We start from the raw sequence: 16,228 nt of genomic DNA on the forward strand, positions 1-16,228 counted from the left end.
AGGAGAACCCCACTGGTACACACTGAAGTGGATGCGCAATTCCGCTTTTTTTGAGTACGGCAACGACAGACGTAAAAAAAAAAAAGAGCCTGTTCCCTTGGGTCACTTTCTCCCCTGATGTGCACTGTAACTGCAGGTACGGGGACATGAGGGTGACAATGGCATATGAACTCTTCAGCATGTGGCAGAACATGAGTAAGAACCCAGTGCCCGAGCGTTGCTCAAGGCCTCCTTCCGTTGGCAGCAGTGTCAAAGGTCTGTGGTGCGCCGCAGGTGAAAACAGGAGACACTTGATTCCTGGGATGATCGGTCCCCTCCTGGGCGTCACTCTGGTGCCTCAGGCGGAGATCCGCAATATCATGGTCCCCATCTTCCATGACATGATGGACTGGGAGCAGCGCAAAGAGGGCAGCTTGAAACAGGTTAGCCCTCCTTCGCCACCGAGCGACATGCTTTCACCTGCATCTACAAGGCACCTTGTCTTCATAGGCTGGTATTGTTTGCGCGTTTGAACCCGAGCGCAAGCCTTGCCCCGGGTGTCTGGAGAGTGCTTTCAAACACAGTGCCGGTGGACTTGATTTGTGCTTATTGTGGTGGTGTAGGTGGAGGCCGAGCTGATTGACAAGCTGGATGCTTTGGTTTCCGAAGGCAAAGGCGACGATGACTACAGAGAACTCCTCAGTTTGCTGTAAACCCAAACGTTTAGTGTCCTGAGAAGCCTGGGTTACACGGCTGTATTTCAACTCATTCCTTGATTGAACCTTTTGTTTTGTGCACGACCGCTGCTGTGGCCTGTTTGCTCTGTGCGATGGGGATTAGAACTCTTCTGTTGGAGCCATACCCCAGGTATGCAGGCACTCGCTCCGTCTTGCCGCCTCGTCTGCCTGAAAGTGACTTGTATGGATCTACGCAAGAATTCAAATGCAGCGATATTCTGTCCAAAGATGCCATTTCGAGTCTTGTTTGTGTGTGTTGCTTATGACTGACCCAAAGAGGAGATGCAAGGATTGAATTCATCCATTGATTTGTTGTTTTCTTTAAGTCTGTTGGAGAAGATTGAGCAGCAAACTTGGAGAGAGACCGGCACCTCATTGGTTACGTCAGTCACTCGCCTGATGGAACGTCTTTTGGACTACAGGTGGGTTGATCTAAGTGAAACGCTGTGCCCATTTGTAAAAGAGGCTTTTGTTGGACATGATTGACCATGCCCAAAAGCTGCAATGGAGAAGTGATGAGCTTTGTCTATCTCGTCCTTAGGGATGGCATGAGAGGAGATGAGAAGAGCAAGAACACAGGGTGCACCGTCAATCTCTTGGTGAGACAAATGACGACGGATGAACGACCGATGATGCATTCCGCCGTTAAGACAATGTTGATGCTCAGACCTTCTACAAATCGGAGCTCAACAAGGAGGAAATGTATATCCGCTACATCCACAAACTGTGTGACTTGCATGTGGGGGCGGGCAACTACACTGGTACAGCGCAGGCACACACGCGCGCACACGCGGGAGGAAGGCAGGCACTTGGGCGACATTTGTTTGTGACGACGACCCACAGAGGCAGCTTTCACGCTTTTGTTGTACTGGGAGTTGCTGCACTGGGACGAGCGGCCGACAAAAGAGCTTCTGCGTTATCCCTCTCAGTCTGAGTGGCAGCGCAAGGAAGCGCTTTCCCGCAAGCTCATCCACTATTTTGCCAAGGGGAAGGTAAAGAAAGCTCATCCACTATTTTGCCAAATTTGTGTCAAAGTGCACCTTTGAGCAGTGCAAGTGGCTCAAGTTAGGTTTCAGGTCAGTCAAATGAGTCGCTAAACTTATCGGTACTGCCTGCCTGCGTACAGTGTTGGGAGTTTGGCATCCCTCTGTGCAGGGAACTGGCTTTCCAGTATGAATCCTTGTACGACTATCAGAGTCTCAGCTGGATTCGGGTCAGTATGACAAAGACCTTCCACACGCCGCCGGTCGCTTCCGTAATGTCGCCGCACAATTCCGAGAGAATGGCTCGCGCTTTCATCTCGTCTGCTGTGATTTCTTTGGCTGAACAGAAATTGGAGGCGGCCTACTTTGATGACATCATGGAGCAACAACGTTTGGAACCCAAATTCTTCAGGGTGGGATTCTACGGCAGGATGTTCCCCTTCTTCCTCAGGGTCAGTTGAAGCTTTTTGCAATGCTTGCGCAATGAAGCCTCTGGAGGCGTCGAGCAATAGATGTCGCACAGTGCACAAATGCCAAGCCCTCTAAGTTTGCACGTGTCTCTGCCAGAACAAAGAGTTTGTGTGCCGCGGTTACGACTACGAACGCCTGGAGGCCTTTCAGCAGAGGATGCTGGCAGAGTTCCCGCAAGCCATCGCCATGCGGCACCCCAACCAGCCCGATGAAGCCATTCTGCAGTCCAACGCTCAGTGTATCCTGCTTTGGTGTGCGCGTCCGCTGCAGCCGCCGCCGCGGTGGGCAGCTTGTCTTCTATTCTTTGACCGGCGGCGCCCAGACCTTCAGATTTACGCCGTCACACCAGTTCCCGAAGCTGCCGGCATCCTCCGGTCGCACCGAGTCCCTGACCGAATCAAGAGTTTTTACCGGGTTAACAATGTTCACCGTTTCCGGCACGACCGACCATTCCATAAAGGACCCAAAGATCCAGATAATGAGTTCAAGGTCATTGGCTTACTTGCATTGTCCTACCAAATAGGTGAAAAAGCACACCTGCTTTGATTGTCCCAAAGTGCATCTTGCCAATTTGCCACGGCATCCTTCAAACCACTGAAAATTAATTTCCCTTCACTCTGTACATCATGCGAGAATAGTGTGTACAGTAGAACCTCTGACTTCGACCATAATTCGTTCCAGAAAACTGGTCGGACACTGATTTAATTCAATTTTTCCCATAAGAAATAATGGAAAACGGATTAATCCGTTCTGACGTAGCAACATTGAACCCTTTTGCGTAATAATTAGTGATTATTGTGTGGCATGTCGGTTCGCCAGGCAAATAGTGGCGCTAAATTGACACGAACGAGACACAACAACATCAAGACGTACATTACTGGAGAAAGGAAGCTTTTATACACAACCCCTCATTATGGGGGACAAATGAAATGCATATGATGCCGTGTTTAAGTTAAAGGCAGTCGATTTGGCTCTTAACGAAGAAAATAGAGCTGCTACTGGAGAGGTTTCTTCTGGCCACTAGAGGGCACTAGGCTATTGTTGATGACATCTTGTTGCATCGTCCTTTTCAGAATTTTTGTTCCAGGTCATGTCTTCATTTCATGGCTTTATGCTCTCAAGACGCACTTTAGCTTGTCGAGCCGAACCAAACGTTGATTCGGGGACGTCGATGAGCCTCGACCCAGCTCGAAAAGCTGTTCTGAGTTTGGTGTTTTGTTTGGTTTTGGGGGTTCAAAAGCTTCGAATATTTTCGAATTCCGATTTGTTTGAACCTGGAGTTCAAGGTTCTACTGTATGTGTTTGCACTGCCGGATAGTTAGTGTAAAAGTCAAGGGCGGATCAGCCGATCAACACGTGGAAAGTCTGCAATGTTGAAGAAAAACGCAAGAACTAATTTTGATGATGTCGGCCGCTTTGCTGTTGCAGAGTCTTTGGATCGAGCGGACAACTCTGGTCCTGGCTCACCCCTTGCCTGGAATTTCACCCTGGTTTGAGGTGGAGGAGCAAGAGCTGGTGAGTGAATGAGAGAGTGAATGAGTGACTGGACGGCAAAGCGACAGTGGTTCACACGCGTCCAAACCGACGGCCGAGGCTGATCTCAAAGTGGCTTAATGGATCCTCACAAGAAGATCCCTTCGCAGCCAGGTCTGCCCTAAAGAGGGAACACTCGCAAGTGTCAAGGCCAACCCTTTCAGGTGGAGGTGAGTCCGCTGGAAAACGCTGTCAGTGTGGTGGAGAACAAGAACCAGGAGCTGCGTGCGCTCATCAGCCGCTATCACCTCATGCGGCCGCATGGTGTCGACGATGTCGCCGGTGACGATGTCAACCTGCTCAGCATGACGCTCAATGGCGTGGTGGACGCTGCCGTCAACGGAGGCATCGCTCGTTACCAGGAGGTGGGTACGGTGATGGGCTTTTGTTGCGCACGCCCTGCTTTCACTTGCCAAGACGCCACTTCCTGAGCCTCTCTGCCATTTCACCATTTCAGGCTTTCTTCGACGAGGATTACATCGGCAGCCACCCTCAGGATGGCGACAAAATCTCGCAGCTGAAAGACTTGATGCAGGAGCAGGTGAGAAGCGCGAGTGCCACCCTCGTCCAACCGGATGATGTCAAAAGCTTCCTTCCAGCTTGAGGTGCTGGGAACTGGCCTGGCCGTGCACGGCAGACTGGTGCATCCCGAAATGCGGCCGCTGCACAAGAAGCTGATGGATCGGTTCCAGGTGATCAGGAGCAGCCTCTGCCGGGTAAGAACTCAGGACAGCAAAAATCCTCTTTGATGCAACCCCGTTGACCTTTGCTGCAAATGTCGCCATGCGTGCTCTGGGCTGGGACGCTGAAGAATTGTTGCCTGACAAACGTTTTGAGCGGGTGATTTGCCACCGTTGATTGAGGTTGCCATTGTGCCCGTGTTGCAGGCGGCGTGCGCTGCAAGCCAAGCCAACGCTGCTGGAGGAATTGCGGGTCCCGAGGGCTTCGTGGTGCACCGACACAGGTCAGCGTCCTTTGTCTTGAAAGGAAATCGGTGCGGCAGTGAATAGATTTGTCTCGAATAAATTTGAAAAGTCCATTCTGCATTTGAAACGAGCCTTTTTGCACTTGCCATGGACCGGAAATGGCATTCCGGGCACTTGGGAGTCGGGTAACAACCAGTCACTGCTCTCCTAACATTGACAAGCTTATTACGCTGGACGTCATTGTCAGTGGACAGCAAGTGGTAAAATGTATTTTCAAACATGAAAAATGAAAATTGAAAAAAATGAAGTTGGCAACTTTTTACTGCTGAAACTTGCCAAAAGCATCTCACATGCCTATATCAAAGTTAATTGTCTCAATTGCAGCTGATGGCACGCGACCCAGCCCTTATCTCGTCTTGTGTCTTTTGCTTGAAGGAGCAAAGAGCGGTGCAGTGTGTCAACTTGTCTTTTCCCTTTTTCCTTCAGTCCCACTCGAGTGGAGTCTCGGCGTCCCCGTTCCCTGTCTACCTTTCTCGCCGCCTCAGATCGTGCCAAGTGCATTCATCTGGCATTTTGTTTGCTTCCTTCCGTTTCTCTCCGTTCCCTCCCACTGCGGTTGACGTCGTCTGGGCCTTTGTCATCTCCCCACTTGGCTTCTTCTCTCACACCACATCTCCAGTGAGGCGGCAAATGTTGGAAATGTGCCCATTCTGGCCGACGGCCAAGACCTCTACGGCATTCAGGTGAGGCAAGCGAATCGGGAGAAGCGCGAGTCTGAGCAAATTGTGTCTCATTGCTCTGCTACCAGCCGTAGGAAATCAAGCAGACACTATTATTTTTCTACCTAACGTAGTAAACACGTTTACAGTGCCCAAACACAGATTTGAAAGGCAACCGCTCGCCAGCTGCTAAAATTGCCTCCACCATCGGGTTAGCACCTCCGGCAAGGAAACCTTTTGCCCGTGGATGTTGGGCTCCGCTGGGTGGCTCGACCGTACTACTGTATAGCTTGCGTTCACCGCAGTCTTTGGATTCTGCCTTTCTCATTCTTTGAAATAGGACGGAGGCTGGGCCTAAGTTCGATCAACAACACAAAAACATTTTTATCAAGTCATACAATGATGTATTTTCTTCAAATCCAAGTCGAGTCAAACATTGAACCTAACTGCAAGCCAAGCAGAGCAGGTCCATCGCTACCAGCAGAATGTTGACATGTCAAATGTTGGACTGCAGGCAAGCCGCTCCTGCGTCAACCTTAGCTGCACCCACCCTGCTCCCTTTCACGCTGTCAGCTCGGTTCTGCCAACGCGCGTAGGTAATGACCGCGCATGCCTGAAAAGCACCTAGCAACCTCACTCGCCTCCCCGCCTTCGTCCGTGTCAGAAAAGAGCACAGACGAAACGATGATGTTTTTTCCGCAGCAGCGAGAGCACCCCAACAGCATCATGTACCGAAACTTGAGTGAGGACGGACAGGTTAGCACGCACGCACGCAGAATAGAAACGACCAAGGGGACATGCTGTTTGCTCGCATGCTGGAGTCTGAAAAGGCCCTCAGCCTTCCACTTAAAATTTCGCTCCTTTCTTCTTCCAGAGAGTGTTCCTCCATCAGCTGATGAGTCCGGCTTGGAAACCCTGCAGCGACCCCTACCTGTCCTCCTCTGACAAAGGTCGGTAAGTCTTCGGATTCACATTTAACAAACCCTCCTAAACTGGCCTTGCTTTGGCAGTTGTGACCGCGGTGGCTAGCAGTTGGAGTTTGGACAGCGTGACCAGAAAAGTCATCCCTGTTCTGTCTGCCCACGTTGGCGCCGCACCTCCCGTTCCCCCACGGAATACGCCAGCGCACGGTACGGCTGCGTGCAAATGCCCCTTTCCTTTGAGTTGGTCGAGCAGTTGGCAAAATACACTGCTCAAAAAAATGAAAGGAACACTTTGAAAATACATCAGATTTCAATGGTGACAACAAAACTGTTGGATATCTACACTGATATGGACAGTTTAATGTCTCAGGAACAAAAAGATGCCACATCTTTCGATGGAAATAAAAGTTTGCAGCCTACAGAGGGCTCAGTATATAGACACCCCAAAAATCAAAGTGAAAAAATTATGTGGCAGGCTCGTCCATTTTGCCCAAATTCAATTTCTGCAACTCAAAATTTTTTTCAATATCTTGTGTGGCCCCCACGTGCTTGTATGCATGCTTGACAACGTTGTGGCATGCTCCTAATGAGACGACGGATCTTGTGGGATGTCCTCCCAGATCTGTCTAAGGGCATCAGTGAGCTCCTGTAAAGTCTGAGGAGCAACCTGGCGGCGTCTGATTGACTGAAACATTATGTCCCAGAGGTGTTCTATCGGGTCTAGATCAGGTGATCGTGAGGGCCATTCAATTGTGTCAATTCCTTCATCCTCCATATACTGTCTGCATACTCTTGCCACATGAGGCTGGGCATTGTTGTGGATCAGGAGGAACCCAGGACCTACTGCACCAGCGTAGGGTCTGACCATGGGTGCAAGGATTTCATCCCGATACCTAATGGCAGTCAGACTGCCGTTCTCTAGCCTGTAGAGGTCTGTTCGTCTCTCCATGGAAATGCCTCCCCAGACCATCACTGACCCACCACCGAACCGGTCATGCTGACTGATGTTGCAGGCAGTATAGTGCTCTCCTTGGCTTCTCCAGACCCTTTCACGTCTATCACAGGTGCTCAGGGTATACCCGCTCTCATCTGTGAAAAGCACAGGGCGCCAGTGGCGGACTTGCCAATTCTGGTGTTCTATGGCAAATGCCAATCGAGCTCCACGGTGCTGAGCAGTGTGCACAGGGTATACTACAGCAGTGGTCCCCAACCACCGGGCCGCGGACCGGTACCGGTCCGTGGGTCACTTTGTACCGGGCCGCCAAGCCACACGGAAAAAAAAAAAAAAATTTTTTAATCGAGGATCAATTAATTCAGGTCAAGACGCTCGTCCCGGTCACGTGACATGTTTCCCCAGTCGAGCCCGCAAAGCTAGCAAAAATGAGTAAGTATTTATTTTGAAAAATATAAAAAGAATTGGCGATTCTCTCCCAATTACATCCGTCGGTTCAGGTCAAGACGCTCGTCTCGGTCACGTGACATGTCACCTCAGTTGAGCCCGCGAAGCAAGCAAAAATTAGCAAGAAACAGAGATGTTTGGAAAGCTTCTTCGGAAAGGGAAAAAAGCCCAATGAGGAGACGGAAGAAGAAGAGGCTACGACTTCTAAGAAAAGGAAAGCTGCATTTAAAAGACTATGACGCGCCAAGCCCACTCTGCATAATATGTGGCGACAGGCTAGCTAACGAGGCAATGAAGCCCTCAAAACTGCTTCGGCACATGGACACCAAGCATCCTGCATTAAAAGACAAACCTTAACCACTTCGGGTGTCATTGTCTCCGATTACGCCTAGATGGGACCGGCTCGTTTCTGAGAAACAAGCTCAGTGCTCCCACTAATTCAATGTAATGGTGAGTTTTATTTTAATGTCGTTTATACTTGTTTTTATAATAATAATAATAATAATTCATTCAATTTATATAGCGCTTTTCAATAACCCAAAGACGCTTTACAGATAACAAAAAAAAAAGGGGGGGGTACGTATGGGGGGGGGTGAGACAATAGGATATAGTTAATAACAGGACATCGGTCAGCAGTGCAAAGGAGATGGATGGAGGAGCAGGAGGGGCGCAAGCGGAGGTTGTTGAAGTTGGCAGTACGGGAGGTGGGGGTGACGGGGGGTTGGTAGTCCAAAAAGAGGAGATGGGTGAGCCATCGGGGAAGTGCCGGTCCAGATGTTGGACCAGATGGACCAGATGGTGATGCCGGTCGACCTCGACTGCACCCGCTCGAACGGCAGGCCCCAACGCACCACGGCGGCACACAGCAGAGCCACGGTTGGCGAGCCCGCAGGGAGTGGAGCCCGCAGGGAGTGGAGCCCGCAGGGAGTGGAGCCCGTCGCCCGAGAACGCCGGACGGAAGGCCAGAGAGCCAGGCCAGAGCTGCCGTAGAGTCCACAGCAGGCGGCCACAGGCTCAGAGTCGGGAGGCAGGAGGGTCCGGTGGTGGTTTTGGCCAGTTGGCTGTTGGCTAGCTGGCTAACGTAGCTGGTAGTCCGAGGGAGAGGAAACAGATAGGTGAGAGCGGAGCTGCGGGAATGCGAAGTGGATGGAGGACAACACGAGAAAAATAAAAGAAGAGACAGGTGCACTGAAAACAGGAAAATGAAAAACAAGTAACGGACACGGTCCGGGACAGAAGCGGCAGTCAACAAGTTTGACGCCAGCGTGCTCTAACCCGGAAGACAACAGACGGTGGGGGAGGAGACAACCTTTATGCCAGTCGTATCATTTTATTTCATCGTATTCATATATTTATTATAAATGTATTATTTATTTATATAAATGTATTATTTAGTTATATAAATCTATTATTTATTTATATAAAGGCCGGTCCGCGAAAATATTTCTGACACGTAACCGGTCCGTGGCGCGAAAAAGGTTTGGAATCACTGTACTACAGGACGTTGTGCCCTGAGGCCACCCTCGTGAAGTCTGTTTCTGACTGTTTGGACAGAGACATTCACACCAGTAGCCTGCTGGAGGTCATTCTGTAGGGCTCGGGCGGTGCTCAACCTGTTTCTCCTTGCACAAAGCAGCAGATATCGGTCCTGCTGATGGGATGAGAACTGTCTACGGCCCTGTCCAGCTCTCCTAGAGTAACTGCCTGCCTCCTGGAATCTCCTCCATGCTCTGGAGATTGTACTGGGAGACACATCAAATCTTCTTGCAACAGCACGCATGGATGTGCTATCCTGGAGGAGTTGGACAATCTGCTCAACTTCAGTAGGGTTAAGAAATCGCCTCATGCTCCCAGTCGTGATAATGACTCTAGCTAAAGCCAACACTTGTGGAAAACCAGTTAAATAAGATCAAGAGGGAGGAACTTGAAATGGCCTCCACCTGCAAAACCAGTCCTGTTTTGGGGACCATCTCGTTGTTGCCCCTCTAGTGCACCTGTTGTTAATTCCATCAACACCAATGCAGCTGAAACTGATTCACAACCCCCTCTGCCGCGTACCTGACCAAAACCTTATCAGAAAAGTCTAATTGAAATCATGCCATACCCTGATAAAAAACTGTTCCTTTAATTTTTTTGAGCAGTGTAGTTGGATCAAGTCACAGACGAACACCCCCAACCTATAGTCTTCTCATTGCAGCCTCTTGCCTCTCCGTCGCGCTCACCGATTAGGTGACCTCCTCCTGCTCTCGCTGTGTGCTCCCGAGCAAAGTTACTCTCCTTCCCATTTCTCCCACCAACCCCTCCTCCTCATCCCTTCTGGGATGCATTGAACGTGAGTGAAACGGCACATAAACAAGCTGCTGCTTCTTCTTCTTTGGGCTGCGCCCGTTAGGGGTCGTCAAGCAGATCAATGTTTTCCAACTCACCTCTGTCTCTTCCTCTGACACAGCCCTCCCTTACCATGCCCATAAACTTCCTCTTTGGCCTCCCTCTTCTCCTCCACCCTCCTCCCTATGTAGCCCCCGGTCTCTGCTCAGCACATGTCCAAACCACCTCAATCCCGCCTCTGACTTTGGCTCCCAACCGTCCCACCCGAGTTGTCCTTCTGATAGATTCATTCCTAATCCCGTCTGTCCTGGTTGCTCCCAAAGAGAATGGCAACATTTTCATCTCTGCCACCTGCAGCTGCGCCTCCTTCTCTTTTTGTTAGTGCCACCGTCTTGAAGCCATACAGCTAGTTGTATGTAAACCAGCTTATGGACGCAAAAATAGGAAATGTCAAAGGGTGTTGATTCTGATCCCTACAGCCTACAGCATTTGAGATGTATCTCACCTTCCCATTTACTGCTACATTTTATTGGACATTTTATAGCATCCCCACCTTTACAGCAATAGACTCTTTGTGATTAAAGTGGCCATGAACGCTGTTTTCCATCTCGCCTGCAGTGTTTCCTTGACTTGCCCATCAGTCCAACGTCCATCCTGGATGGCACGACCCTGTCAGGCAGTAGCAGGAGCAGCAGCAGCGCAGCACCACCCCCAGCACCAAAAGAATGTGCCGCGGAATGAAGCAACATCATCTCAGGGCGGCTGTCTTGCGACGATGATGTTTATGGCTTAGACTTCCATGTTTGTATGATTGCAGAGCTCTCCCTGTGTTTGGCTGCCTCCTCAAGTACACCCCTCCCTAAGGTTTTAAAATTAGGGTGTAGATCTCCACCTTAAAAAACAAGCGGGGGAGGGTTAAATAAAGGAGAATTCGGCCACTGGCTAGGTGAGGTTAGGGTTACTTTTTTTTTTGTTAAAAAAGGGCGGGTTCTTCCTTGAAAAATATATATTTTCTCAATTTTAAATGTGTCAACCACATCTAGAGATCCTCTCCATATATCAAACAATAACAAAACATTAATCAAAACTAAGAAAGATAGAGGAGGAAGGAATGTTTTGGGGGATTTTCATTTTAGGGCGTAGGTTTTAATCAGGACAAAATAAGGAGGATGGGAGGGAGGAGGAAGAATTACAATTGGGATTAGGTTGACGATTTGGGTGGGGTGGGGTGGGGTAGGGTTGGGGTTAGGGCAGGGGTGGGCAAACATTTTGACTCGCGGGCCGAACTGGGTTCTAAATTTGGACCGGAGGGCCGAACCAGGAGCAGATGGACGTAGTGTTTGTGTGAAGTAATATAAGCGACCTGTAAAGGTCATTGCATAAAAGATTTTGGCCTTTAGTAGGTAGTAAAGCATGGATATTCCAAACAAGTTTTTTGAAAACAAATGCATTTATTAACAGCATTAAAAAAAAAAAAATCACTAAAAAACTGCTATCAGTGATTCTCATAAAATACGTCACTATTATTATGAATAACAGTCTCCATCACTTCAGTGCCTGCAGGTCAGATTAATGAAAAATGTTTATCTTATGAGATCACATCAAACAGCAAACATTCTGACCAAATATATCATCTTGAAGAATCGGTGAAAGCATACATCCAAATAAAGTAATCAAAACGGCAACACGGTGAGGGGTATCTGAACATCAGAGCAGAGTTTTAACTCACAAACACCTGGTAACAGAGGTGAGGAAACGGGAAACACTTCCTTAAAGTAAGCCTTAAGAACTTTACAGTTTAAGATTAGTCAAGTCAAGTCAAGTCAAGTTTATTTGTATAGCCCTAAATCACAAGCAGTCGCAAAGGGCTTCACATAGACAAAAATTGACAATTATTCTCAAAGCATCCCCTGATCTTAAGCTCCCAAAAGGGCAAGGAAAAACTCAAAACCCCTGCCCGGGGAAAATGAGAAACCTTGAGAAGGGACCACAGATGGAAGGATCCCCCTTTCAGGATCACCAGGTTGTAATGGATGCAGAGAGGGCACAAATAATACATAATATGAAAATCAAAAGTAGATGTCCAAGTCAGAGCGAAGGGCTGCCAGAGGAGCCCTCTGCTATCCTGGCTGTGGAGGTTGAGCTGCAGTTCCCCCAACCTGAATTAGCCCACAAGAATCCAGATAGCCGCTGTCAGCTTGGGTGCCACCTAACCACCTCCCCGGCCGGGGAGGGGGGGGGGGAGAGAAAACAAAACAAACTCCGGCCGAATCGGCCACTCCAAGTTAGTTAAAGGCCATGTCATAGAAATGTGTCTTTAAACGTGTCTTAAATGTTTCTACTGAGGTAGCAGTCCTAATATCCATTGGGAGGGCATTCCAAAGCTCTGGAGCCCGGATAGAAAATGCTCTAGACCCTGCAGACACTTTCTTGGCCCTCGGTGTCGCTAAAAGGGTAGCGTTTTGCGAACGAAGGTTACGAGACGGAGCATAAGGAACAACTAGGTCGACGAGATACGAAGGCGCTAAGCCATGCAATGATTTATAGGTTAATAGAAGAACCTTGAAGTCACATCTTAAATGGACCGGGAGCCAATGTAAGTTGGCTAATATTGGGGTAATGTGATCAAATTTTCTTGTCCGTGAGAGCAGCCTTGCAGCAGCATTTTGTACTAACTGTAGACTTTTGATGCGGGACTTAGGAAGACCAGAGAATAGTACATTACAGTAGTCCAGGCGCGACGTGACGAACGCATGTATAATAGTTTCCGCATCACCGGTCGAGAGGATCGGACGAATCTTTGCAATATTACGAAGGTGAAAGAACGCAATTCTGGTTATATTCTTAATGTGCTTTTGAAAGGAGAGAGTTTGGTCAAACATTACCCCGAGATTAGTTACAGTATCGCTCTGAGTGATAGTACGGTTATCTATAGTTATAGCGGTTTCCTTGAACAAGTGTTGAAAACGAGTTGGACCAATTATCAACATCTCAGTTTTATCTGGGTTAAGACGAAGGAAGTTGAGAGACATCCATTGCTTGATCTCCGCAAGGCATGCCTCAAGATTACAACAATCACGCGGATCTGTCATCGATAATGGCATATATAATTGGGTGTCATCCGCGTAGCATTGAAAACTAATATTATATTTACGTATTATGTCCCCAAGCGGGATCATATAAATATTAAATAAAATTGGTCCGAGAACCGATCCCTGTGGGACACCACACGTAACATTATAGAGCTCAGAGGACGCATTGCCATGGACCACTCGGTGCGTCCTATTTGATAGATAGGAATGGAACCAGCCTAGTGCTGACCCTGAAATACCAACACAACTTTTAAGACGCCCTAATAAAATATCAAAGTCTACAGTGTCGAAGGCAGCACTAAGATCGAGTAGTAACAGTACAGATGAAGTGTTTGAATCCATAGCTATGAGGAGATCGTTAGTCACTTTAGCAAGTGCTGTCTCAGTGGAATGATTAGCTCTAAAACCAGACTGAAAAGAGTCATATCGATTATTGGCGACCATGTAATCATTAAGCTGCTGTGCTACTACTTTTTCAAGAAGTTTTGCTATAAATGGGAGGTTTGAAACTGGCCTATAATTACTGAGACAGTCCGGGTCAAGATTTGGTCGCTTAAGCAACGGTTTAATGATAGCGGTTTTGAAGGCTGTTGGCACTATCCCAGAGGAGACAGACAGCTTGATTATATTTAAGACAGACGGTCCTAAAATATGAAATAATTCTTTAAGTAGTTTGGCTGGAAGAGGGTCGAGCAAACATGTTGTTTGTTTAGCCGCACTAACCATTTGTGTAAGCCTTTCAAGGGACACGCTATTAAAAGTTGAGAGGGTTGTTGCATGATCATCAGCGTTGGTACACGGCGGGCTCGACCGCACGACTGGAATGGTATTCTTGATCTCGTCCCTAATGGACTCAACCTTTTGAGCAAAAAATTTAATGAACTCGTCAGCTGAGTGGAAGGAATTATCGGGGGTCGGCTGGCGTAGAGTCAGCTTTGCCACTGTATCAAATAGGTGTTTCGGATTGTTTTTATTGAGATTAATAACTTGCGAGAAATACCGAGTTTTTGCTAAGATAAGCGCATCTTTATATTTCAGGAGGCTGTCCTGCCATGCCTGATGGAAAACCTCAAGTTTGGTTAGACGCCATCTGCGCTCATGCTTTCTACATAATTGCTTAAGCGTACGCGTTTCATCCGTGAACCACGGAGTAGGCAATCTACGGCGAGTTTTCAGACATAACGGCGCCACAGAGTCGATGGCATTTAACAATGTCGCATTGAATTCATTTGTAAGGTTATCAACAGAGCCGGTGTACGCGGGAAATATGGCAGTTGCCGGCGACAGTAACTCAGATAGCGCAGTTGCAGTCATGGAGTTAAAATTACGGCTCCTATAATTCCGATTGCTCTCTTGTCTTTGACAAGAAACTAAAATTTCAAATTTTATTAAGTAATGATCAGACAAAACAGTAGTGTATGGCAGCACTGCTATATTTGAGGTTGCAAGTCCTCGGGATAATACCAGATCTATGGTATTTCCATTCTTATGCGTTGCTGCCTGAGAATGGAAATACCATAGATCGCAAACAGTTGGTGCATCAATGTCCTTGAGCATCCTGCATTGTTTGAAAATGAGAATGGTCGCTAATTTCAATCCCTGCTATGTGTACAAATCATATTCAAAATGCATTTTTTTACAACAAACTTGAGAGCCTCCCCTTCATTTTCAGTGGGAACAGTGTTGTTGGTCTCCCTTTTTTGCTAGTGCATCATAGTCTGGAGTAAAATTTGTTGTGGCAATTCTTAGGAGAGATCCGTTTACCTCGATCTGTGACGGGTTGATGTGGCTGAACGTCACGTCGCGTACGTCGAGTCAAATTGGCCACTCTTTTAACATTCGGCACTCACTTCTTTTCTTCGGGCCACTCATTTTAATGGAAGGATTCCAGGGGAAGGTTTGTGGGTGGCTTTAGCGTAAAACTGTATCTGAAAGCTCAGCGAGCGAATTACAAGAATGCTGTCGTCACAGCCCACGCTCTAAATTCGGGACTGATACAAATAGAGCGCGAGTGCGCCATGTCCGTACTACTGAGTACGTACGTACACGCACTTGTGAGTGTGCACCGAGCTTTCTGACACGGCTTCCGGTAGTAAATGCGCAGGCGAGCGGTTCCCCATCTACTGGGGAAACGCAGTCATTGCAGGCAAAATGACAAAAAAAAAAAAGTTTAATACAATTAATTCAGGGTTGGCGGGCCGGATTAAACGGTCCCGTGGGCCGGATGTGGCCCGCGGGCCGTAGTTTGCCCACCCCTGGGTTAGGGTAAAGGTTGGGATTAGGATAAAGTTTGGGGTGAAACATTAGGGTTAGGTTGTGAGTATTTAAACCCACTTTGGAAAGAGCGGGGGGCGGCGCAAGGACCTCCCATTCCTGGTACCCTCACTGTCCAAAACCCCTGACGGTGTCATGGCCGCTTCCGTCCATGGCGCACCACCACGTTTCCATTTTTAATTTATTTTCTATTTACAATTTATGTATTTATTTATTTTTATCATGTTTTTAGTTTCTTTTCGCGTCTTCTTCAGGTAAAGCACACTGAAAACTAGAGCTGGCTGGCTGCAATGAGAGAGCTGCTGTCAGTTTGAGAGCTGAAAGCAGAATTATTAGTTTCAGCAGTCTCCTCTTTTTGTACCCTCCCCTTTCTACGCTTTTTATGTTTTTCAGTATTTTCAGTTTTATCCCCTAAATGATGAATGAAACCAAATGTTTGTTATTTCAGGTTTACATCAATGATTTGAATTGAATTGCATGTTATATTTTATCATTTAAATCACCCGCGACATGTTGAATTAAATTGACCCCTGAACAATTAGCAACATGATTTGGTGTATTTATAATTATCCTATATGAATTTGTATGTGTATTCATGATATACTGTATTTTCCGGACTATAAATCGCAGTTTTTTTTCGTAGTTTGGCCGAGGGTGCGATTTATAATCAGGAGCGACATATATGAAATTATTAACACGTTATTACTTGATAATTAACGCATTACTTACTATTATAGTTGATCGCTTCACGTCATTTTCACTTTAAACCGCATGGAGCCGCCACTGATGATGAGTCTGAATCCATTCACTGACTTCCGGATTAAGGAGTTGTTTATAACACAGAGGACAGAGATTGACATACAG

General features: G+C 47.7%; 1 protein-coding gene across 3 annotated transcripts in view; it reads left to right on the plus strand.

The window, feature by feature from the left end:
- The window catches only part of LOC119123399 (dedicator of cytokinesis protein 3-like), a 28,319-nt gene extending 12,430 nt beyond the window's left edge, over positions 1 to 15,889 (plus strand). Inside the window, exons 31-51 of one of the 3 annotated variants that reach the window (XM_037252460.1) lie at positions 137 to 195; positions 274 to 422; positions 603 to 688; positions 820 to 846; positions 1,043 to 1,138; positions 1,258 to 1,315; positions 1,384 to 1,477; positions 1,560 to 1,708; positions 1,843 to 2,151; positions 2,267 to 2,408; positions 2,493 to 2,659; positions 3,599 to 3,685; positions 3,868 to 4,068; positions 4,161 to 4,244; positions 4,303 to 4,419; positions 4,591 to 4,667; positions 5,309 to 5,372; positions 6,223 to 6,298; positions 6,359 to 6,478; positions 10,617 to 11,254; positions 15,362 to 15,889. In XM_037252460.1, coding sequence (XP_037108355.1) covers positions 137 to 195; positions 274 to 422; positions 603 to 688; positions 820 to 846; positions 1,043 to 1,138; positions 1,258 to 1,315; positions 1,384 to 1,477; positions 1,560 to 1,708; positions 1,843 to 2,151; positions 2,267 to 2,408; positions 2,493 to 2,659; positions 3,599 to 3,685; positions 3,868 to 4,068; positions 4,161 to 4,244; positions 4,303 to 4,419; positions 4,591 to 4,667; positions 5,309 to 5,372; positions 6,223 to 6,298; positions 6,359 to 6,478; positions 10,617 to 10,627 — 2,173 coding nt within the window. In that variant the 3' untranslated portion in view covers positions 10,628 to 11,254; positions 15,362 to 15,889. Of the gene's footprint in view, positions 1 to 136; positions 196 to 273; positions 423 to 602; positions 689 to 819; positions 847 to 1,042; positions 1,139 to 1,257; positions 1,478 to 1,559; positions 1,709 to 1,842; positions 2,152 to 2,266; positions 2,409 to 2,492; positions 2,660 to 3,598; positions 3,686 to 3,867; positions 4,069 to 4,160; positions 4,245 to 4,302; positions 4,420 to 4,590; positions 4,668 to 5,308; positions 5,373 to 6,222; positions 6,299 to 6,358; positions 6,479 to 10,616; positions 11,255 to 15,361 lie in introns of those variants that run through there. The other 2 variants (XM_037252461.1, XM_037252462.1) reach the window with 2 other exon arrangements.
- Positions 15,890 to 16,228: the final 339 nt, after the last annotated feature.

The sequence above is a fragment of the Syngnathus acus genome, chromosome 5, assembly GCF_901709675.1.
Source record: "Syngnathus acus chromosome 5, fSynAcu1.2, whole genome shotgun sequence".
Taxonomy (NCBI): domain Eukaryota; kingdom Metazoa; phylum Chordata; class Actinopteri; order Syngnathiformes; family Syngnathidae; genus Syngnathus; species Syngnathus acus.